The following is a 24,331-nucleotide window of genomic DNA, read 5'->3' as shown; positions in this document are numbered from 1 at the left end:
AAGAAGGCCAATGGCATCCTGGCCTGTCTCAGGAACAGTGTAGCCAACAGGTCCAGGGAAGTGATTTTTCCCCTGTACTTAGCACTGGTGAGGCCACACCCTGAGTACTGTGTCCAGTTCTGGGCCCCTCAGTTCAGGAAGGAGATTGAGGTCCTGGAGCAGGTCCAGAGAAGGGCAACAAGGCTGGTGAAGGGACTCCAGCACAAGTCCTATGAGGAGCGGCTGAGGGAGCTGGGGTTGTTTAGTCTGGAGAAGAGGAGGCTCAGAGGAGACCTCATCACTCTCTACAACTACTTGAAAGGAGGTTGTAGCCAGGTGGGGGGCAGTCTCTTCTCCCAGGCAGCTATCAGGAAGACAAGAGGGCATGGTCTTGAGCTCTGGCAGGGGAGGTTTAAGTTAGATATTAGGAAAAAATTCTTTACAGAGAGGGTGATCAGACATCGAAATGGACTACCCAGGGAGGCGGTGGATTCTCCGTCCCTGGACGTTTTTAAAAACAGACTGGATGTGGCACTCAGTGCCATGATCTAGTAACCACAGTGGTAGTGGATTAAGGGTTGGATTCTGTGATTCTGTGTGACACTCCCTCCCAGTTTGGTGTCATCTGCAAACTTACTGAGGATGCATTCAATCCCCTCATCAAGATCATTAATAAAGATGTTAAATAGGAGTGGCCACAGCACTGAGCCCTGGGAGACACCACTTGTGACTGGCTGCCAGCTGGATTTAACTCCATTGACCATGACTCTTTGGGCCTGGCCATCTAGCCAGTGTTTAACCCAGCAGAGTATATGCCCATCCAAGCCATGGGCAGCCAGCTTTTCCATTAGGATGTTATGGGGGACAGTGTCAAAGGCTTTAATGAAGTCCAGGTAGACTACATCAACAGCCTTTCTCTCATCCACTAAGCAGGTCACCTTGTCATAGAACAAGATCAGGTTTGTCAAGCAGGATCTGTCTTCCATGAACCCATGCTGACTGGGCCTGACTGTCTGGTTGACCTCTAACTGATCTATAATGGCTCTTGAGATTACCGTTCCATGACCTTCTCTGGCACCTATGTGAGACTGACAGGTCTGTAGTTACTAGGATCCTCTTTCTGGCCTTTCTTGAAGATGAGTGTCACATTTGCCAGTCTACAGTCCAATGAGACATCCCTGGTTAGCCAGGACTTCATTGCCAACCACATGGAAGAGCAGTAATGGGTAATAGTCCGAGGGCCGTACCAGAATAGTAAGTTTCCTAGTCATGTAATTAACCCAGGCCCCAGGGAAGCAGCAGACATCTCTAAGAGGTGGGTCTGTATAGCATATTTGACCCTCTGTTCCCCTCAGCCACCTACAACTATAACCCACCTGTTCTTCCTCATCAAGGTCATCATGATACAGGGGGTAGGCCTTTCTGACCTTGGCAACACTTCTGGTGGAGATGGAACATCATCCACATCATCTATTGACTGGTCTTCCACATCCAGGGCCTCAAATATTTTACAGAAACACCTAGGAAGGTGAGGTGGGCAAGTAGGGGGTGCGCCTGCTGCTCCAAGGATGGACTCGCCTCCATTCATTCCTTACATCTTTAAGCTACTGCTGTCAGCCTAGCAGGGGGAAGATACAGGGTCTACTTGGTCTTGTGTTTGGTTTGTTTTTCTGGTGGCTATTTCTGTCTCAGAGCAGAGCATGGCTCTACCAGCCTAGCTCATTCTCAGATTCCTTGATGCTCCTTAACCTTTCCACTCCCTCTTATAGCTCTGCCACCAGGCTCAGCAGATCATCCATCTGGTCACGCTGCACACAACTGTTCCCACTACTGCAATTCCTTACCAAGGAAAGGCTCCAGCGCTCCCTGCAGCCTAAGACCAAGGTTGCCGCACGTTTTCATGGGAGCTCTGTCCGGGTTGCCACATCCTTCTAGCAAGTACAGAGGACAGAGCTTTCTGCCTCCCAATTACCATAGCTAAGCTCCTTCTGAGAGGGTGACGACCACCAGTTGAACTCACCTCTTGAGCTGGTAGGGTAATTAGCCCTTCCTGTGCTCTCTTCTCCGCAAACTGCCACGCCACACTGTTTCCCTGCACTCCCTAGGCTGCTTTCTGTAGGCATGGGGTGACCACAGTTGCTCTGGCAACACCCAGGCCTTGTCAGCATCTAAAGGAAGAGCTGCCAGCTCCCAGAGAGTCTCAGTTTTCAGCATTAACACCCGCCAAAACACTTCCAAAATCCAGCTTTTAAAAAAATCAGAGAGAAAACTGATATTTTTATTTCTACCACTGAGATCATTATAGTCTAAGAGCTAGAAGAAAACAAGTTTATGCCAAGGCAAATCCTGAGCTATCACATATTTCCAGGTGCAGACTGTCTCTTTGTTTTTCCTGTATTTCAGGCAAACCTTAAAAATTTATTTTTTAAACATTCCCTCTTCCACAAAATGTAAAAGTGATATGTCAGTATTTCAAACTAATACATTCAAGGGACTAATTTAGAAAAATAACTTAATACTAGCATCTTTGAAATTCAATTTTACACTAACATAGGTGTCATGAAAAGGTTTAACAAGGAACTCAGTTTCTCTGCTCTCTTACAGATTTTTTTTTATTGTTCTTAAACATAAGGGAAAATATATATATATTTATATGCACACACAAAAAAAATAAAATGGAAAACTCCTTCTCTAACCAAGTTACTTGGAGATGACAGCAGTTGAAAGGAAACATCTTTGTATCAAAACCACAAAAACAAGACTCTTGCCTAACAGGCCTACTTATCTAGTAAAACACAAGTTGAATGGCAATTTTCAGCCTAAAATTTATATTTTTAAGATAACTGAGAAATAACTACTGACAAGGAAGTCTCCAAAATATGCCAAGATGTGCTTGGTATTAAGAAGTGTTATCTAAAGAAGAGAATAAAAACCTACTTCTTCCCTCACACCAAAATGTCTGCAGCATTCAAGCCAAGTCTCTTAAGCAGTGCCCATAATAAAACTGAAGTATCAAAAATTTGGTATTTTGAAAAATTACATCTAACTGAAAAACTAGTGTAGCAAGGTACCATAGTAATAGTTTTCAATTTCAAATTCTTTTCAACACAGCTACTAGCATTTTGCTACACCATGTCAACTTACCACCAGAAAGCATCCCTTTCTAGCAATTTGCTTTTGCAGATATAACTTCACTGGGATATAATTAGCTTTTTATTTTAGTTTTACTTGTCTAGTGCTGACCTAGTGAAAATTTAACGTTCATTACTTCTCAGTATCAAGTCAGCAGCGGCAAGATTCACTTTGCCTTAGAACTTAATTGTAGCCATTTTTTGCTACAGTATTTTAGCTAAGGAATTCAAGAAAACCAGAACCCTTCTCCCCCAGCCTCCCCACATTTTTCTGTAAACACAAAACTAACACACTGAAGGGCAAAGAACAGTAATGGAGAGCAGCCTTCCTTTCTCCCCAATATAGACACATTAAGGAACTCCTAGCTGTTAAAAATGAACATAGGACTCTAATCCTTGTCATGGGATGCTCTAGTTTAGATCAGGAAAAAACAATTTGCTTTCTTGTAATATTGCCTTCAGCTAAGTCTCTTCTAAGTAGCTGCACTTGCTGAAATTAATGGCATGTTTCTCAGCCAGGGTCTGCTTCTAGGACTGAGAACACTTGATGTTTAGAGTTATGGCTAAAAAATGGTATGCAGAATCAAGGCCACTGCTCGGTTATGAGGAACATCTTATGCTCCAGAAAGAGAAAAGGAATAAAAAGGTCACACCTGCATCCCTCCTTTAGGAGGAGGCAGACCAGATAGGTGACCAAAACCGACCAAATGGTGTATTCCATCCCATACACATCATACTCAGTATAAATTTGAGGGATCATGAAGATCAACTTCTTCAACCATGGCTGGCAACCCTGGGAGGATTCTGTTCTATAGGGGAGAGGGATTAATAGAGAGCATCTGTCTTGTGTTTAATTGCTGGCCCAGTGTTAAACCATGACGATCCCATACCACCTACTTCATGTTCATTATAAAAGGGGGAGGTATGCTGAAAGTAAGGAGTTTTGTTTCCTGGTGCTTTTCTCTCTTGGCCTGCTGCTCTGGAGGCTGAGTATACAAGCGCATACTTTATGTTGGCATTTGTATTGTTTTCTTATTTCAGTAATTTTTTTTTCATTTCAACCCACAGTGCTTCTCTTTTCTCTTTCTCTCCTTGGCTGGGGATGGAATATCTGGTAATAGAGCAACTTCTGGAGTTTAGCCCTGAATACAGGCTAAACAGAGAGAGTCTTGTATATTTTCTCCTAAGAGCTTAAAAAACTCCAACAATTAAGATTTTTAAAACTATGGCACACAAGTTTTCTGAACTTACAGTGATGCTGGCAGATGTTGCAGTGTAATGGGGTAATGAGTTCTGCAGTGGTTTTGGTTTTTTGGTTGGGCTGGTTTGGTTTTAATTTCAGTAATGCTCCTTGAAGAAAGAGGAAAAGGTATTAGGCTGCACAGTATTTTAAGCACTTAGAAAAGCAACTGCAACCTGTCATGACACAATGTAGTATGTGTGTGCATGTACGAAAATTGAAAACAACAAAAAAATGCCTTTAGTTTTCATAAACTCTGTATTGACATGCACCATTTTATACTTTGGTTTCAGGACAGCAGTCTTAAGAAACATTTCCCTGTTGAGTTGTGCTCACTTGTTACACTGCTTTGTGGGGTATGTAAATTGGTAGAATGTTTTTTAAAAGTTGATTCTGTTCCTTCTACAGAATGCTCTGACACCACTAAGGGGGTGCTTGTGTTGGGGTAAGGTTGGAGAGGGCATTAATAGCAATGTCAAAATAAGTTTATCTCATGGAGCATTACTCACCAGTAGGCAAATACATTGTCTCACGACCAAGACTGTGTTTTTAAGGTACTTGGTTTCAGCTGTGATAGCTTGTACTGCTGCTTTGTACCATTTTTCAAATTGTGTGACAACTGCTGAAACTCAGAATATATGTAGGAGCATTTAAAGGGAAGTCTTGAAGTTGCTTCTTCATTAGTTCCCCCTCTATTTGCAAGAAGATGATAGATGTAGCTTTGACACATGCACATGTGTAACCAGGTACCTTTTTTTAAATAATTCTATCCTATCTTTTCTCCTAGGGTTAGCATCTGAATTACTGCTAGTGTAAAGGGCCATGGGTAATCCCATCTGTTCAGTTAGTGCAATGGTGTTTTGGAAGTGGGGGGGGCCGCAGTGTTGGCTCCTTTGAGAAGCTGCTGGAAGTCTGGAAGCTTCCCTGGTTCCAATTCTGGCCCTGCCTCTGGCCAAGGATGGAAGATATAGGAAACTGGATGCGCCTCTGTGAGTAACATACTCAAGAAAGAGGAAAAGAAATGGAAAAAAAAAAAATATATATATATATAAATTACTTGCAGTGGAGAGGAGGTGAGAACCATACCAGAGCAAAACCACCAAGGTCAGTGAGGAAGGAGGGGGAGAAAGTCCCTGAACAGAGATTTCCCTGCAGCCCATGGTGAGATGGCAGGCTGTCCTCCTGAAACCCATGGAGGAGCACAGTGGAGCAGTCCCTGAAGGATCACAGTGGGCAGATGAACCTTCAGCCTGTGCAGGATCATGGAGAGGGGCAGATGAGGATCTACAGCCATGTAGGACCCCATGCCAGGGGAGGTGACTGTTCCTGAAGCAGGCCATGACTTTGTGGGTAGCTCATGCTGGAGCAGTCCATTCTTGAGAGACTTCACTTTGTAGGAGGGACTTATGTTGGGGGGGTTCATGAAGGGCTCTCTCCCATGGGAGGGACCCTGCATTGGAGTGGAGGAAGAATGCAAAGAGTCCTACCCCTGAGGAAGGAGGAGTGGCAGAAACAACGTGTGATGAACTGATCCTAAACCCCCACCCGCAATTTGGGCCCAGGAAGAAGAGAGGGGTGGGGGGAAGGTATTAAGAACTGGTCATGTTTTCTATTTCTCATGGTAAATTAAATTAGGGGGCTTTTTTCTTAAAAAAAAACAAAACAAAAACAAAAAACAAACAAAAAACCCCAAACCACAACAAAAAAACCCAACACACGTGTAACCATGTAACTTCTCTTAAATAATTACACATCAGGTGCCATAAATCTGTCATAGTTTAAGACTAGGCTAGCAATTAACCAAATGACAGATGCTCTCTATTAATCCCCCTCCCCGATAAAGGAGAGAGAATAAGGGAGAGAGACTTACAGGTTGGAAACTAAACTACACAGCTTTAATGAAACAATAATGATTAAAACAGAAAATTTTTAAAATATGCACAAATATACTACAAAAGTGATATCACATTCTTAGCCCCAATAACATTCATGTCACTACCAAGGCTGCAGGGCAGGCCCTGGAAATGTCCCAGGCTGGGCTCCTGAAGTCAGTGGCAGATGGAAAGAAGAGGGCACAGATCGGGATCAGAGGCAGACAAATGGATGGAATCCTCCCAGGATGCTGGCCACGGACAAAGAAGTTGATCCTTGTGATCCCTCAGATTTACACTGAGGATAATGCGTATGGGATGGAATACTCCTTTTAGTCAATTTTGGTGTGTGCTCCTCTTCTCCCTAAAAGAGGGTTGCAGGTGTGACCCCTTTACTCCCTTTTTCTTTCTGGAGCATAAGATGTTCCTCAGAACCAAGCAGTGGCCTTGGTTCTGCATACCATTCTTTAGCCATAACTCTAAACATCAAGTGTTCTCAGTCCTAGAAGCAGACCCTGACTGAGAAACATGCCATTAATTTCAGCAAGTGCAGCTACTTAGAAGAGACTTAGCTGAAAGTAAAATTACAAGAAAGAAAATTGGTTTTATCCTGTCTCAAAGCAGGACAGGGATACACCTGTTAGCTTGGGTCAGCTCCCAGCTGACTCAATACTACTAATGGCCTGCTCTCTATGGCTGGCCTATGATTTGGTTCCTGTGAAAGCAGGACAAAGATATAGAAGTTTCATACACATTTATAGCAGCTCAGATCACATATTTTTGATCCAGTAAAATGAATACTGTAACAGCTATTATAGGGTAAAACCCATCACAACTAGCCAAAGAAAAGTTCACATTCTCATTTGAGAACTTGAAAGACAAGCAATCTCTTGCTCCAATTTCTATTAGCAGCATACAAAAAGTGGTTTAATCTTTCTTGAGGTTGAAAAGGAAAGGAGATACAGCTTAAAACAACATGTACATTTTCTAGAAATAATAATTACAAGCTATCATTGCTAACCAAGTGTCCTGGTTTGGGCCAGGATAAAGGTGATTTTCTGTCTTGTACTTTTGCTTTTAGCTAAGTCTCTTGTAAGTAGTTGCACTTGCTGAAATTAACAGCAAGTTTCTCAGACAGTGTGTGCTTCTAGGACTGATAACACTCAATGTTTATAGTTACTGCTAGAGACTGGTATGCAGAGCCAAGGACACTGCTCAGCTCTGAGGAAAACATTTTACCCTCCAGGAGGATAAAGAGGTCCCACCTGCAGCCTTCCTTTGGGGAGGAACGGACAAGATAGATGCCAGAATTGACCAAACAGAGTATTCCATCCCATATACGTCATACTCAGTATAAATTTGAGGGATCATGAGGGCCAAGCCATGATTTCCTACTTCCAGCTTCCGGCTGCCTGCCCTTCCTGCCTTTCCTGATTCCCTTCCTTCACCCGGCATCCTGGAAGGATCCCGTCCGTTCGTCTGCCTGTGGTCCTGATCCGTGCCAGCCCATATCTGTGTGTTCCTGCCTCCAGTTCCCAACTGCTGCCGACTCCAGGAGTCCAGCCTGGACTTTCCCAGGGTTGCCCTGCAGCCTCGGTGGTGATGTGAGAGTTATTGGGGGAAAAGGGGGAAGGAACGCGGTATCAATTTCCCTGTATATTTGTATATTTGTATATATTTAGTAATTTTTCCTATTTATCATTACTGTTTCATTAAAGTTGTGTAGTTTAGTTTCCAACCCAGAAGTCTCTCTCCCTTATTCTCTCTCCTTTCTTATCAGGGAGGAGAGAGAGATTAATAGAGAGCATCTGTCACTCGGTTTAATTGCTGGGCCAGTGTTAAACCGTGACACCAAGCTACAAGTGAGAGCACTTCAGACTATACCAAAATTTGACCTCTAAAACATGTGTTCCATTAGGGGAAAGAGAAAAAACATGCCCTATTAAAACAAAATTCTCCAAAACACAACACACTTTCATGATAGAAAGACTGTTTCCTTTCATCCTTTTATTAAAAGAAACATAACCTAAGTTCTATTATAAAGGCATTTAAAATGTAAGTTCATTGATATAATATCTGTTAGGTAGTAATTTTTAACATCCTTTTCATGTTTTTTTTTCCTCATTTGCCTATGGGCTGCTTTGATTTTTCCCTTTGTCATCTGTGGTGTAATATACAAGCAATTCCTCCTTTAGCTGAAGATCTTCAAATTTGATCTGATCCTGTCCAACTAGGGACTGTAATTTGTCTAACTCTTCTCACAAGTAATGCCTATTAACATAAAACAGCACCAATGACCTCTACACAACCAGAATCCCTGGAACTGGAAGGAGCTTCTAGAGATCATCCAGTCCACCCCCCACCCTGCTAAAGCAGGATCACCTAGAGCACATCATTGCATCCAGGTGGGTTTGGAATGTCTCCAGAGGAGGGGACTCCACAGCCTCTCCAGGCAGACTGTTCCAGTGCTTTGTCACCTTCACAGTAAAGCTTTTCCTCATATTTAGATGGAACTTCCTGTGTTCCAGATTGTGCCCATTGCCCCTCATCCTTGTCACTGGGCACTACTGAAAAGAGTCTGGGAGGACAAACTCCCTCGACTTTCTGGCCACACTCTTCCTAATGCATCCCAAGATGCCATTGGTCTTCTTGGCCACAAGGGCACAATGCTGGCTCATGGCTAACTTATTGTCTACCAGGACTCCAAGATCCTTCTCCTCAGGACTTGCTTTCCAGCAGGTCAGCCCCTAACCTATACTGATGCAGGGGGTTGTTCCTCCCCAGGTGCAGGACCTTACATTTGCCCTTGTTGAACCTCATTAGGTTCCTCTCTGCCCAACTCTCCAGCCAGTCCAGGTCACACTGGATGGCAGCACAGCCCTCTGGTGTGTCAGGCATTCCTCCCAGTTATGTATCATCAGAAAACTTGCTGAAGATACACTCTGTCCCCTCACCTAGGTCATTGATGACTATGTTGAACAAGACCAGACACAGTACTGACCCCTGGGGAACACTGATGGCTACAGGCCTCCAACTCAACCCTGCACCATTGATCACAACAATTAATCACTTGAACTGGCACTACTAATTACTGAGATTCTGATACTGTATCCCTAGTGTTAGGATGCAAGGAACATTATAACTCAAATATTTCTTCAACCAAAGACCTACCTGCTACCTAAAGCTGTTACTTAAATATTAACACAGGAACAGGATCCTCTGCTCTCCAGAGTTCCTCTTGAATAAGAGGACAGGCAAAGTGCTTTATTTCTTGCCCCCTTCTCTTCTTGTACAGTCCAGAGTGACTACCTTTTCTTTAGATGCTTTTATTTGAAACAGTTCATCAAAAGATAAAAGAGAACACCATATTCATGCTGTTGCAGACACCTGAAGTAGCCTAAAAGAGAGGGTTTGGGTACAACATAACCAACTTCCCCCCCCCCCCTTTCAGAAAACCCTGATTGAAATCGTAAGGTAGGAGGCACTCTTCAGGCACCTAAGCCTACATTAGAACCTTCCTGTCTTTTCCTCACCCTTTCTGAATATACTCAAGAGACTGGTAGAAAAGCCGTACATACCTTACATATAATGAGAGAAAAAGACAGTGTACAAAACTTAATTTTCAGTTAACTATTCATCTGCATTTGTCAAGTTACCCTGTCCAACACCTTGTCACATTATGTTCTCCCTTTACTCTGCTCTTGCATTGCTGTCCTATTCAAACCAAACACAAAACCAACAATGCTAAACAGACAGGAATGCATAAGACTGCACAAAACAGTTATAGGAGCATCACAGTACCATGTGAAAGTGATGAATAAATCAATAATGATGACCTCTTCAGTCCTGTTGAAGTGAGACTACTTCTCTACCATGCAAACAGATCACTGCAATGATGACAAAGTTAATTGAAAATGCTAACCTAACCTGCAGTTGTTGGCATCCAGGAAGATATACCAAGAATGAATAGCATACTCTCAGGATGGGATTTCTACAGAGTTTCATGTATGTTGGCAAACCAACATAAAGCCTATAGGGAGCATCTTCCAGGATATGTATTAAAGAATTTTCTCACATCCCTAGCCCTTGAGTCAAATAATTGCATTTGTACAGAAGCATACGTCAAATCTGATTTGGTATGAAAGTTTGATACAACAAAGTTAGTCTGTATTACATTTTATTAACAACGTCTCGCTGGATATTCTCAATATATTCAAGAGATACTGTCCCGGTTTGGGCCAGGATAAAGGTGTTTTTCTTTCTTGTACTTTTGCTTTCAGCTAAGTCTCTTGTAAGTAGTTGCACTTGCTGAAATTAACAGCAAGTTTCTCAGACAGTGTCTGCTTCTAGGACTGATAACACTCAATGTTTATAGTTACTGCTAGAGACTGGTATGCAGAGCCAAGGACACTGCTCAGCTCTGAGGAACATTTTACCCTCCAGAAGGAAGAAAGAGGTCCCACCTGCAGCCCTCCTTTGTGGAAGAACGGACAAGATAGATGCCAGAATTGACCAAACAGTATTCCATCCCATACACGTCATACTCAGTATAAATTTGAGGCATCACAAGGGTCAAGCCAGTTTCCAGCTTCCAGTTTCCTGTTTCCTGCCCTTCCTGCTTCCCTTTCTTCACCCATTCCCTGTTTTTGCTTCAGCATCCTGGGAGGAATCCATCCGTTTGTCTGCCTGTGGTCCTGATCTGTGCCAGCTCATATCTGTGCGTTCCTGCCTCCAGTTCCCAACTGCTGCCGACTCCAGGAGTCCAGCCTGGACTTTCCCAGGGTTGCCCTGCAGCCTCGGTGGTGATGTGAGAGTTATTGGGGGAAAAGGGGGAAGGAACGCGGTATCAATTTCCCTGTATATTTGTATATTTGTATATATTTAGTAATTTTTCCTATTTATCATTACTGTTTCATTAAAGTTGTGTAGTTTAGTTTCCAACCCAGAAGTCTCTCTCCCTTATTCTCTCTCCTTTCTTATCAGGGAGGAGAGAGAGATTAATAGAGAGCATGTTACTCGGTTTAATTGCCGGGCCAGTGTTAAACCGTGACGGATTCACAAAAGCAATATTTTCAAGCTATTTTGCAAGAAAAGCAAGATAGCTTACTAAGAGTACCAAGAGATAATTGTTGCATATTTGCACCTGTTAATTTTTCAAACCCAAATAAATGCCTATGGAATAAAATAAGAGTATGCTTTGGAAAGATGACAGAAGACAAACATAAAGAAATACATCACTGACAGACATTAAAAACAAGCATTCTGTTACAGAGTCACTAGGGTTTTTTTCCAGTAGTCTCAGGTTTAGTTTCACTAGCCTCTTAAAACAAGGTCACCCTGACTAGAACACACAACTAGGAACAGCTAATTTATACAAGGCACTAGGAAGAGAAATTTCAAGACAGAAAGCTACATAAGCCTTGCTGCAAAAGTACCGTTGGAGCATTTATACTCCTGTATAAGGTCTAGGTTCATAAAGGACCCAAAAGAGGACAATTTACCACTGCTGATTTAGATGGCATTCATTACATCTCTAATCCTTCAATTTAAAACCAACATGAATCAGAATATCAATTTGAGCAACTTAAGTTTAACCCATTAAAACCAGAAAATATTAATTTCTGCAAGGTCTTTGAAAAGCATAAGATGACAGTTTGCCATTATTTTAAAAAGCCAGAACTGCAAACAAAGGTCATGCATTTGAATATGAAGACCCCCTTTCAGAATGAATAAAAGTAACAGACACCAAATGCCAAGCTCTTAAAACTGAAAATTCATAGGTAAGTTTAGATTAATACAATGCAAGTGGGCTTTTTTCCTTTTCTTAAAAAAAATGAACCACTCAATCTGATTTAGATATGCAAAAGAGATTCATCTTGCTCATCACCACTAATATAAAGCAAAGGGAACAAAGAGTATTAAGTTCAGGCTATCAAGAAATGTTATTTCCCACTCTATTCTGAAGCATGAACTGAATTCCCTTTTCCTGACTTAGGCTGACAACTCAAATTAATTTCTTGCCAATTAAAAATAAAAATAGGATGGTGAGAAACAAAGACAAAAATAAAACACCTTCCTCCCCCCAACCCCTTTCTTTCCAGGCTCACTTTCACTCCTTCATTCCTAACTTTCTACCTCTTCCCACCCACTTTTCTTCTACTCCAACATGGGATCGCTCCCACAGGACAGTCATTCAAGAATTGTTCTAGCATGGGTCCTCATCACAGGGTACAGTTCTTCAGGAATGGACTTCTCCAGCATACGTCTCACAGGAGCTGCAGTTCCTGACAAAAACGTTTCCTGCATGGGCTCCCCTCTAGAGGGTGCAGCTCCTGCCAGGAGTCTGCTCCAGCATGCGTTCTCTACAGGATGCAGCTTCCTTCAGGGCACATCCACCTGCTCTGGCATTAGGGCTGCAGGGTGGATATCTGCTCTAGAGTGGTCTTCACAGGCTGTAGGGGAATCGCTGCTCCAATGCCTAAAGCACCACCTCCCTCTCCTTCATGTCTGCAGAGCTGTTTCTCACATTTTTGCCTTTCATTCCTCCCTCTCTCTCACACTCTGCTGCACAGCATTTTACCCTATTTTAAATGTTATCACAGAGGTGTTGCCACCTTCACCAATTGACACGTTTGGCCAGTGACAGGTACATTTTGGAGCCAGCTGGAACTGGCTTTGCCCAGCACAGGGCTAACCCCATGTCTCTTTGTTGGGAGTTTTTTGGAAGAAAATGGACATGTGAGCAATCCTGACTAATTAGCTTTAGCCAGAGTGAGCTAAGGGCCTTGAGGCCCAGCTGCAAGGTTATTAAAAGATCAGCTATGTGCAAAAGATAAGGGAGTTGGCAGCAGAAAAGAAGAATAACAGGATGGGAAAGCATTGCATAGACAGCACATAAACAGTTGTATTTAACCAGTTCTGAGCCCCTGAGAAGAAGAAAGTTACGGCAGATAAAAAGTTGCAAACAGGATGCCTGCGATCAACAAAGCAGGACAAGGATGATAAGCAGTACCCTATCGCAACGCGACAATAGGTGTGTGAACAGCAAAACGCAACCAATCAACATAAGCCACCAAGGTGCCAAGACCATATAAATGTAACACTTTGCTTAATAAAATTGAGCTTTGTTGCTAACTCATATTGAGTCGTCTCTTTGCTCCGCAAGCCCGCCTCCACAAGTGGTGACTCCAACATGATACGGCTACAAGAGTGACTCCGAGGTGGTCGGCTATTTGGCTCTCCACAAGAGTGACTCCGACGTGGTTTTGACTCTCCGTGAGAGCGGTGATTGGAGGAAAGGCCGGTGGCACTAAAGAGGATTGATAAAGAAAAGGGAGCAGCTGCCCTCTGAGTGCCGGTGAGTTCAACTTCCCGATTGAGATATGGAAAAGGAAGCGACGATCTCACTATACTCTCTATGAGAGGGATTCCTAGTACTTCGAAACAGCTCCATGAAATGATCAAGGGGGCTAAAGAGAGAGCCCTGATCCCTACTGTTGGTATAGCTGTCGAGCTGGAAATGTGGAAAAAAATTGGGAAGTCCCTATGGGATGAAATTAGCAAAGGATCTAAGGAGGCTGGAAAATTAGCAAAGTTGTGGAGGCTGATTCGAGACACATTAAAAGAAATGAAAAGTGAGAGGGCAGCAGTGGCGTCAGCGTTTGCTGCCTTAACGCCTGATCTACCAGTACCGATGAATGCTCAAAATATGGACTTGACCTCTAAACAGTTATTTGAGACACCTAAAATACCCCCACCAGCACCCGCGGGGACTATACTGATTCAAGCTCAGCCAACTGTGCCATTTAACCCTGGGGTTTGGATGAAAAGTAAAAATGGGACCGAGAAGCAAAACGAAAAGTGACCGAAAACACCACCAGAATCGTCGGAGGACCCAGAGGGAGAGAAGCCGGAGAACACAGGCGAGGAATCTTGGAATGCAGACCCCCTCCCACCTGCCTGCCTGCCACGGCTCCCGGGCACTCTGCCACCGCTGCCTTCCTCTCCACCTCCGCCGCCTGATTTATCTTCTTGACCACAGTTGCCATCAATTAATCCTCTGCTTCACCTGTCAACCCCATCAGTGCCTGCTATAGAGCAACAACCAAGGAAAAAACTGGGACTCGGAGACAAGCAACTAAGGGAACTGGTGAAAAAACTGAAAGAACTGGAGACCAAGGATGAGTATACCTCTGAAAAAAACCCTATTTTTTGCTCCAGGAACATTGCGAACAACCCAGGGGCACTAATCCATTTTTACCCCCTGATCCGTTCCCTATTCCTGCTCTTACCTCCCTTAATCCTTTAACACTCACTGCTCCACCTCTTCCAGATGCAACATGGGGAGGGGAGGGTGGTGGGGGGGATAGTGGGGGGGGTGGGAGTATGGATCCGGTAACTAGATGGAAGGGAATTATTCAAAATGCTATAGTTGAAGGAGAAATGGTTCCCAATATGGGTCCGATGGCTTTTCCGGTGATTGTGGGACCAGCAGGAGGAGGTCAATGGGTCGCATTAGATTGGAAAATGATAAAAGAAGCCAAAGCTGCCATTACGCAGTATGGTTTCAAATCGTCATTTACTCAATCTATTTTGCAACATCTTTTTACTGCTCAATTGTTGACGCCATATGACACAAAAATGCTCATTGATACTTCTGTTAACTCCTTCTCAACAATTGCAGTTTCATCATAAATGGTAAACGCTGTGTGAAAATGAAGCTGTGATTCCTAGACAGAACACCGATGCATTATACAGAGTGCAAGCACCAATGTTACTTGGTGCTGGTCCTTTTGTACGTGCAGATTTGCAGGCACGGTTTCAAACTGAGGTGTTAGAACTTTCACAAGAATTGGCGTATAAAGCTTTGCAAACTGTGCATGATCCTACACAAGCAACCCCCTCTTTTACAAATATTAAACAGGGGGGAGCAGAGACATATTCAAAATTTGTGGATCGCTTATATTCAGTGATAACATCACATCTGGATTTGTCAGAAGAGATGAAAACAAAATTTTTTTATATGTCAGCATATGACAATGCTAATGAAAAAACTAAATGTGCATTAGGACTACTCCCAAAAGGTGCTACAGCAGCCCAATTGTTAGAAGCTTCTGAGCGAATGCTAGAAGCAGATAAAGCTGCTTAAGGACCATCATTGCAATATGGTCCTCAATATTGATGTATATTGTGGTGCATGGTGCACTGGTGTTTCATACAGAGATAAAAAACTTGGTTGGTGTCACGATTCAAGAGACAAATTTTTGTATTTTTAAAGTGTTTACATCAGTTGGTAATTACACTTGCAGTTTTCGTTTGGGAGATTGTACCACTCCATCTTATTTCAGGCTGACTCCACCAGATTTTGGTGGCAGTGGCATTTCATTTTTGAATCTTCTGGTGGGTGTTGTTAATTTTTCTCATATATTGGTGAGGAGTAAGACAAAAACCACAGTCATGAGAATAAGTATGCCTTTTCGGAGGCCGAGAGTTGCTGCGGAGAGTGAGAGCTGCCCCTGGTACAGAGAGCACCCCCACTCCTGCCTCCGCAGCCGCTTCTCGCCTCCCCTCACACAAGGGCACAGCTCAGATACCGCCGGTGAGCATTGCCAGTGTATCTGCCACAGCTGCAGCTGCTGTCTCTGCCCCCACAGACACTGCTGCTGCTCAGAAAGTGAGCCCTGCTGCAAACACCACAGCTACCAACTTCCAATTTATAAATAAATATTTAAGGAAAATTTGGTCTGTATATCAAAATGTAGACTTTGTCAGGTTTTCAGGATAAATGCTTTTGTTCACCTCTACCTTTGTATTTCATAGGGGTGATCTTCAGGACAAAGGTTTTTCAATCACTCTAGTTATTCTGTCCAAATATTTTGTAAAAAGATTACTGTGCTGTGCTGAAAATAATATTACACATGTATCGGTAGGGTCCATTATGAAATGCACTGGATATTATCAGAAAACAAATGCTGTGTAATATTTTCTATTTTTCTTAAAATTGCTTCTTTGGCAGATTATTTCAGCTTAAACAGTCACCTAAAAGAGAACTCTCAATATGTCATTAGACAGCAGTAATTTTGAGTTTTCTAAAAAGTACCCTGGCAGATAATATCCAGTATTGCATTTTTAATTTTTTCATCAACATCTCCATAGAAAAACCAGCGTCTCTTTTGATGTCAGCAGGTAGAGCTAAATATTTGCAATCTGAGTGACCATAGTGATTTTTGTTTTGAAACTCAGAAAAATGAGTCCCTGTGGTTGGATGCCAAAGACATATTTCACAGTTAGCTATTTTTTAGAACCAGGATCCATAACAGGATGAAAACTTGACCAAGATTTGGTAAGAACTTAGTCCTGGCAGATAGGATGAAGGTATGGCCTTAGCTAATTTTAATGCTAAAACCCACACCCCTTTGTGAATAATGAGCATGTTGATCAAGTCACCTCCCTAAATATTATAAACATGAGCTTAGATGCATATGTATAGTTAGGAGTGGTAAATGAATCATTCACGACAGATCATGTGTTTGTTGTAGGTTTTCCTTTGTTTCTATTTTGTACTTTAGACATATGCATCCTGAAAGGTGTGCTGACTGGTGTTAAATCTCCAACACCCTACTCTGCAGGTAAAAAATAAATACAAATATCTCAAAAAAAAAAAAAAAAAAAAAAAAAGGGGGGGGGGGGGAGGTGTGCCTTTGCTGTTTAAAGGCTTGGAATTCTGTCTCTAAACAATTTTATTAGGCCTTTTTGGGCCTCAATTTGGCGACAATGGAGGAAACCAGGACTCCACCGTGCCGTGACCCGGGAGGGGTCTGGGGACGCTTTTGGGGCCCCCCGACCAATTTTTGTCGGATAAGCCTCCCCTACCCCCTTGGCTCTACGTGCCAGTGGACACCAGACCTTCCTCATACTAAAAAGGTATTTAAGTCCTTCCACTGCAGTGTGAAATCTGATTTTCGTATAGTATTGTATCGATAATAGGCTTTTGTTAATGTTGCAATTCATGTGATCATTTATATGTTGATTATGGGATCCCTCGTCTATATGTTGATTGTTGATTGTGCTATTCTGTTGCATTGCTAAGCAGATGAACTTAACTTCTGGTATTTTAACACAGATGCTTAAAGATGTTGATAGTGTCAGACATGCAGTTTTACAATATCGTGCTGCCACTGACTTTTTATTAACTATTGCATATACTGGGTTAAATGAATGGTTAAACCGCTTAAGGATATGGGGATAGCTTAGAGATTTAATTAGACAAGGTTTATCAATTATATTTGTTATTATTGGTTTTGATTATTAGTATGTTATTATTGCTTTTGTATTATTAGTATGTTGTTTATGGCAATGTATCATTAGCATGTTATCTCACGTGATGAAGCAAGTCTGGATTGCTCAAAAAACAAAAAAGGTGGAATTGTTGGGAGTTTTTTGGAAGAAAACGGACATGTGAGCAATCCTGACTAATTAGCTTTAGCCAGAGTGAGCTAAGGGCCTTGAGGCCCAGCTGCAAGGTTATTAAAAGATCAGCTATGTGCAAAAGATAAGGGAGTTGGCAGCAGAAAAGAAGAATAACAGGATGGGAAAGCATTGCATAGACAGCACATAAACAGTTGTATTTAACCAGTTCTGAGCCCCTGAGAAGAAGAAAGTTACGGCAGATAAAAAGTTGCAAACAGGATGCCTGCGATCAACAAAGCAGGACAAGGATGATAAGCAGTACCCTATCGCAACACGACAATAGGTGTGTGAACAGCAACACGCAGCCAATAAACATGAGCCGCGAAGGCGCCAAGACCATATAAATGTAACACTTTGCTTAATAAAATCGAGCTTAGTTGCTAACTCATATTGAGTCGTCTCTTTGCTCTGCAAGCCCACCTCCACATCTCTTCACTACCAAAACCTTGCCACATAAACCAAATACAACTCTCACTATACATACACATTTTTTCCTTTTTTTTTTTCTTATACCTCCTACTAAAAAGAAACCAATAGATGGGAATACTTCAGTAATTATGCTTGGGGAATCTGTGTTAACTCCCACTTATATTTCCTGAAAGCAGGAACTTAGAATAGTGGCTTTCAATTTACCTTTTTAATCTTCTGTATGCATTTATACAGCAAATTCAAGCCTGTTGACAAAAAGCTGGCTTTACTTAACTATCTTTTGTGGTCCACAGACTATTAAATCAAGAAAGCAAGTTAAATAGACAGAAATTACAATCTTGTATTAACATCAGCTTGTGAGAACAGAAACAATGGTACCTTGGTGCAAGAAGCCACTTTCTGCTTACTGGAAAAAGGAAATGCAATTAACTCCTGCCAGCTACTTTCTAGATAAGCTTTACTAAGCACAGTCTTTTTTACCTAAAGAGAAGTAAGGTCTGCTCAAGCGCTCCATGTCTTGTTCTACAGGAAACACAGGAAGAAAGAGATGGGAAACCAGATTGCTTTTCAGCTGGCATCAATGTTTCACTTCTACATTCCCAGTTCTACCTGGAGCTTGTGTTGCATGCAGTTCAGCTATAACTACTATTCTTTGCTCATTAAGCTTCCTTAATGCTAGCTAACTAACAAGTACTTACTCCTATTCAAGTTTGCAATAGAATGCTTTCAAGAACACTAAACTGTAGTGAAATGAGGCAACCAGGTGCCACTAATTACCAGGTAGTGAGCATGAGCTTGTTTTAAGCCCACCTGTGCCTGATTAGGTCAGGCCCCAACTGCACAGGAGTAGGGGGCCAATAAAAGGTGAGGCCTGAAGCACAGGCTCAGCTCATTCCCGAGCAAGTCAGCAGAGGTCAGTTGAATCTGGAGCAGTAGCACTGAGCCAGGCTAACCAGTCCTGAGGGCAATAGAGTTGGAGCACTATTTGTGCACTTCTGCTGGAACACCTGCTGGACTTCAGAGCGTCCTGCTCTAAGAGAGGTTTGTCTTGCAACACTAAACAAAAATATTTTTCTTAAATTTGAGTCAGTTTCTCAGAGAACTGCTATAAAGTTCGTGCTTATATTTACTTGCTATCCATATAATGTTTATCTGTGATTTTTCACCTAGATCTATTGAAAACATTACAAAGCAATGATTTCAAGTACATAAAAAACTGGAGAGTAGACTCCACTGTAATTATTACACAAAAATTCTACCATCAAGCAGCAAGATTAGATTATAGTGTTTATGTCAGTGTATAACCTTCACTATGCTTGGTACTAGCACAGATTTATAACTTCAGCAGTTCCTAACATGGCCAAGGGAAGTCCAAAAAGTGCAACAAGTTTTTAATAAATAAAAAGGATTCAACTTCTACAACAGAACTTCAGGCTCAGCACTGGCAGCAATAGAAAGATTTATGGTCATCTACCAGCCAGATCAAGAGGCTCAACAGTGAAAAGGAACACAGGGGCATGGCAAATTGGTAATTTCTTTCCCATATGCTTCAGAAATGCTTCTTCACAGTCAGTCACAGGGAACAGAAGACAGCTACAATTCCTTACCACAGTGCTAGGCAGTATACACAATCTAAGATTTCTAGTTAGCCCTTTCTCCATCCCTCCTATTGCTGAGAATACTAGAGGCTTTCCACAACTTCTGCAATTCATGGTAAGAGTTTCTTTGAAACAATATAAAGCAGTATACATCATTCTGTGTATTTCTTTAAAGCCAGTCTGGATCCACTGCTTCTCTTGACTTTCCAAAGTAGTGATGGTGGTTCCCCCAGATCTGCCTATATTTAATTGTGATCAGGACTGTCACCCCAGAACAACATGCAGACATCAAAGAGAGAAAAATGGCCTTTCTGCATTTGTAAAGTGTCATATTTTTTGTGTCACATACTTTTCAAAGATTCATTGTCATTATCACCAATGCTGCTGTCTAGTTTCACAGAATCATAGAATTATAAAGATTGGAAAAAAACTCTAAGATCACCACATCCGTCAACCCCCCAAAAAATCATCCCATCCCAGTAGAGCATGTCCTGAAGTGCCTCGTCTACATGGTTTTTAAATACCTCCAGGCACAGTGATTTCACCACCTCCCTGGGCATCCCATTTCAGTGCCTGACTACTCTTTCAGTAAAGAAATTCTTCCTAATATCTAGTCTAAATTTGTCGCTGTATCTGCCTTCATCTCTCCTTTTCTACATACTTTTCAAAGCCTGACTTGTTCTGCAGTTTCTTTCCAGCAGCAATTCTCAATTAGTTTCTCAACTTGTTTTGCTTCTCTTCCTAGCATTCTGAATTGAACAGGAACACTAAAAGCCTAATAATGATAATTTGCTATCAGTAGTAGCTATTTTGTTACCGATTTTCATTCTGTAGAATTAATATTTTCAGACCATTTGAAGACTAAATGCAGCTTAACTTCCCTGGTTACAGTTAGTCCACAGTTACAGCTACCTTAAGGAATTTTCCTCCTAGTAGAAATCATTTAGAGTTCTGGAAAACTTGAAGAAGTGGGGGGAGGGCAGTGACAACAACAGACATGACACCAACAATAATGAAAATAGGCTGGACAGAAAAATGGCTCAATTCTTTAATATTGGAAGCCTTCACCTAAAGTTTTCTGATAGTAAATGGCAAGCATACAAATAGGTTTTCTGAGATCTGCCTGTGAATTACACTACAGGGTTAGTGACTGATATAAGCCTGGGGGGGGAATTTAACACTTTTAAGCATTTTTAATGCTTTAAAATGTGTTCAGCAGCATATTCAAGACAGAACAAAAAGTCTCGCTTTCATGGGCAACTATCATGTTTTAAATAATTTGTTTCTTCCTTATATTTACTTAGAATAAAGGTGCCTGGAAGCGTTTCTGATATTTAGTTACTTTAGTCTTATGAGAATTGCTTCAACTTTTGAATAACTGATATACTGGAATTTACAAGTGGTCATAGCTTGATATGCAGTATTATTCCTACATTATCTTTACCTAGGTGGCTCATTTCAACTGCTAAACAACTTCATAAATACAAAGTCATCAGAGTTATCCCCCATAAGTTAATATTTATTGGAGGTCTTAGTTATAACTCTAAAAGTTCAGATGACTAGCTTTGTTCACACTGTTTTATTTTGTTCATATTCCTCTACTGAACTGACAAGGCTTGTTTTGTGTTTGGTTGTTTAATTTTTTTTGTTTGGTTTGTTTTGGGTTTTTTGTTGGGGTTTTTGTTTTGCTTTGTTTTGTTTGGGTTTTTTTTTTTGGGGGGGGGTTGTTGGTTCTTTTTTTTTTTCTTTTTTAAAAAAGTAATCAGGAATATTTTGCCACTTCCTAGAAGAAACCAAATATTTGTATGCTAACTAGACAAGTACCATCTTTACTGGAAGGAGAAATCTAACAAGAATGAAAAAAACCAAAAAAAAAAACTTACAAATTATTCGCAAGATTCAAAATTCACCGACTTTCTGGGATATTTCTAGGTATAATACAGAAGCTTTCAGTAAAAAAAAAAAAAAAAAAAAAAAGCTTAAAAAAGCTTTGTTAGGTTTACTGATCATAGGTTTCCTAAAGATTTGCACCTACTATCACCTGAACACTTCTGACTAACATTTCACCTAAACTCTCTTTCCCCTTCTTCCCACCTTATTATTCACTATGCTACATGCAAGCTTAATGGTCACCACATGCTGAATGATCAGCTGATCAGCTGTCCATTATGTTGTTCTTGGATTTCTTCACTTATACCAATAATTTAGATCTATCCCCTCTATCCAACTGCCTGTTTTCACAGTCCACAGAATTCAGTTTTCTTTATGACCTCTGACAGATGGAATCAACTAACAGGTTCAACAGGCTATGATCAGAAAGAGGAGAAAGATGGGTAGACTGACAAAATGATCACAACCACTTCTATTTGTTAGTCTGCCTTTAAGAATAAATCTGCAGCACTCATCATATTCCCAGTTTTAGAAATATTAACTTACCAGCACAGTAGATACTTGTAGAATTTAGCAGTGTTCTAGAATAAAAAATTAATTTCACCCCTACAAGTTTACTGTTCTCCTCATCTTACAGCAGGGTGGTTCTAACCAGGCTTGTCAAACTAAGTGAACCCTCTAGACATCCTAGAACACCAGTTATTGACATTAGAGGGGTGGATTTTTTTTTGTTTGTTTTAATTAATAAAACAGCTGGGAAAACTGTACTTTCACTTTAGAAAACAAACATAAAGTTAAGGCTTTCAGTTATACTGCTTTAACAACTCAAAAAAAAAAAGGAAGCCTCACTAGAACTCTACTGTTCCAACTTTAGAGATAGCCTAGTTTGGGGTTTATACAGCACATATTATGCATGCATGCCCTGCACTTCACAGACATGAGTTTTACTTAAACATTTCAATCTAATCTTTCAGCTTTTGACACTTCAGACAAGTTTTGAGGGAAAAGAATAATGAATGCTGATAGAGCTTAAATAGTATTAAAACTGTATTATGTAAGATATTTATACATGTTTGTTATAGTTATTAAATGAAGCTAACTAATTCTAAAAAGCAGATTAAGCATCTGTAAAAAAGCATGGCCCGTCCTCCCAAATAACGGTCTACTTGCTTACCAGGAAGCTTTGGCACAAAGCTAAAATGTAAACCAGTTCTAATAAACAAGATACAGGAGAATATGTAGCCAAGGACAAAAAGTGCTTACCTTGACTCTCCACTACTATTTCTTATAATGTCTTCGTCACTGTGTCCATTCATTGTAAATACTAAAGAAGCTTAAAAGAGAAATAGAAGTCCACTCAGGTTAGAGGGCAATCTACTTCCTGGCACTCTGTTTTCCAGGTGACTTGTTTACTCAGCTGTTCTCTGCAAGTATTGAAGATTTTTCACAAACTACCTAAAATAGTAAAAGAAAATGTTTACATGGTTTGAAATATTTGATGGTTGCAACTGAAAGATATTGAAAATTACCTGTCCCGCCACAACAAAACTGAAAGGGCATATCTATCACATTTGACAACTTTTTTAAACTGAAAAATAGCTTTTGGTATGCCATAGTACTGTCTTAAGAATAATCAGATCTAACTTCTAAAGGAAAACAGCCTCCCCAAACACATAAATTATGGTTATTAATGCTCCAAGATCTGAATAGCAAAATTATTAATGCACAAACCAAACATATCAGAATTATTTCCAGACACAGAAAAAATGTTTACATCCAGTGGGGATACAGAGAGAAAAACAGAGAATGTCCCATAAAAAAAAAAAAAAAAAAAAAAAGCTCAACTACATCAAGCTAACCGGATCCCACAGATGGAGTGATAGTTATTTCATATAAATGAACGTCTTCAATCGGATCTCTGCCGCGTCAGATGCTCCTAGAAAAAGTTTAGGTTCACTTTAAATGTAATGCAAATATAAACTCACTGATAATCAGATTCAGTAGTGTAATAGCGATTTGGGATCGCCTGCAGGTTGCCCGCCTCGAGGTGCACTCCTCTAATACCGCCCGACAGCTCATGATGGAGGCGGGAGCCGCCTCGTTCCGGGATGGAAAAAGCCCTGCGCTCAGGCATTTATCTAAGACGCCAGGGCCTCTCAAACCGGCAAACAAAGGCGATGACGGAATAAAAGTGATAGGATAGAGCCTTGATAGAAAAGACCAGGGGCCCCCGCGGCGGCAAGCCGGGCAGCTTAATGGTTCCTAGCGGATCGACCGCTGCTGCCCGACAAAGCCAAGCTCCGCGCTGTCTGCTAACACCTTCCCGCCTCCAGGACCCGTGCTCCCCAAGGCCCCAGGAAACATCTTTAGTGGCCACGAAACTCACTTCTTGTCGCCCACTCCCTGCTCTGCGATGATTCCCCCCAACCACCGGCATCACGCTCTCGCGGCCTCCCGTGACCGACCGCTACCAAAGCGCTCCCGGGGAGACCCCAGGCCAGGGCTGCCTCCCAATCTCCCGCGGGTTCACCTCCCGCCCCTGGAGACGGCCCTCTGCTAGTGGCGCGACCCGTACAGGCGTCGGTCCTGGCCAAGGCTCCCTGGTAGTATTGCCTAAGCGGTTACTGTCCTCTGTGCTTGCTTCTCCCAGCGCCCCCCCATGGCCAAAGAGCGAAGGCCGCACTCCTGCCTCCCAGCCAGTTCGTCACAGGCTCCCCCCATAGG

General features: G+C 41.8%; 1 protein-coding gene across 1 annotated transcript in view; it reads right to left on the bottom strand.

Annotated features, from left to right (window-relative positions):
• LOC139789159 (chromodomain-helicase-DNA-binding protein 1-like) overlaps positions 1 to 23,741 on the bottom strand; it is a 102,914-nt gene extending 79,173 nt beyond the window's left edge. Inside the window, exons 1-2 of the mRNA XM_071729682.1 lie at positions 23,593 to 23,741; positions 1,356 to 1,499 (exon numbers count right to left, since the gene is read on the bottom strand). Coding sequence (XP_071585783.1) covers positions 1,356 to 1,499; positions 23,593 to 23,741 — 293 coding nt within the window. The remainder of the gene's footprint in view (positions 1 to 1,355; positions 1,500 to 23,592) is intronic.
• Positions 23,742 to 24,331: the final 590 nt, after the last annotated feature.

This window comes from Heliangelus exortis, chromosome W (genome assembly GCF_036169615.1).
Source record: "Heliangelus exortis chromosome W, bHelExo1.hap1, whole genome shotgun sequence".
NCBI classification, from domain to species: Eukaryota; Metazoa; Chordata; class Aves; order Apodiformes; family Trochilidae; genus Heliangelus; species Heliangelus exortis.
This window is presented reverse-complemented; position numbering and strand designations above follow the sequence as displayed.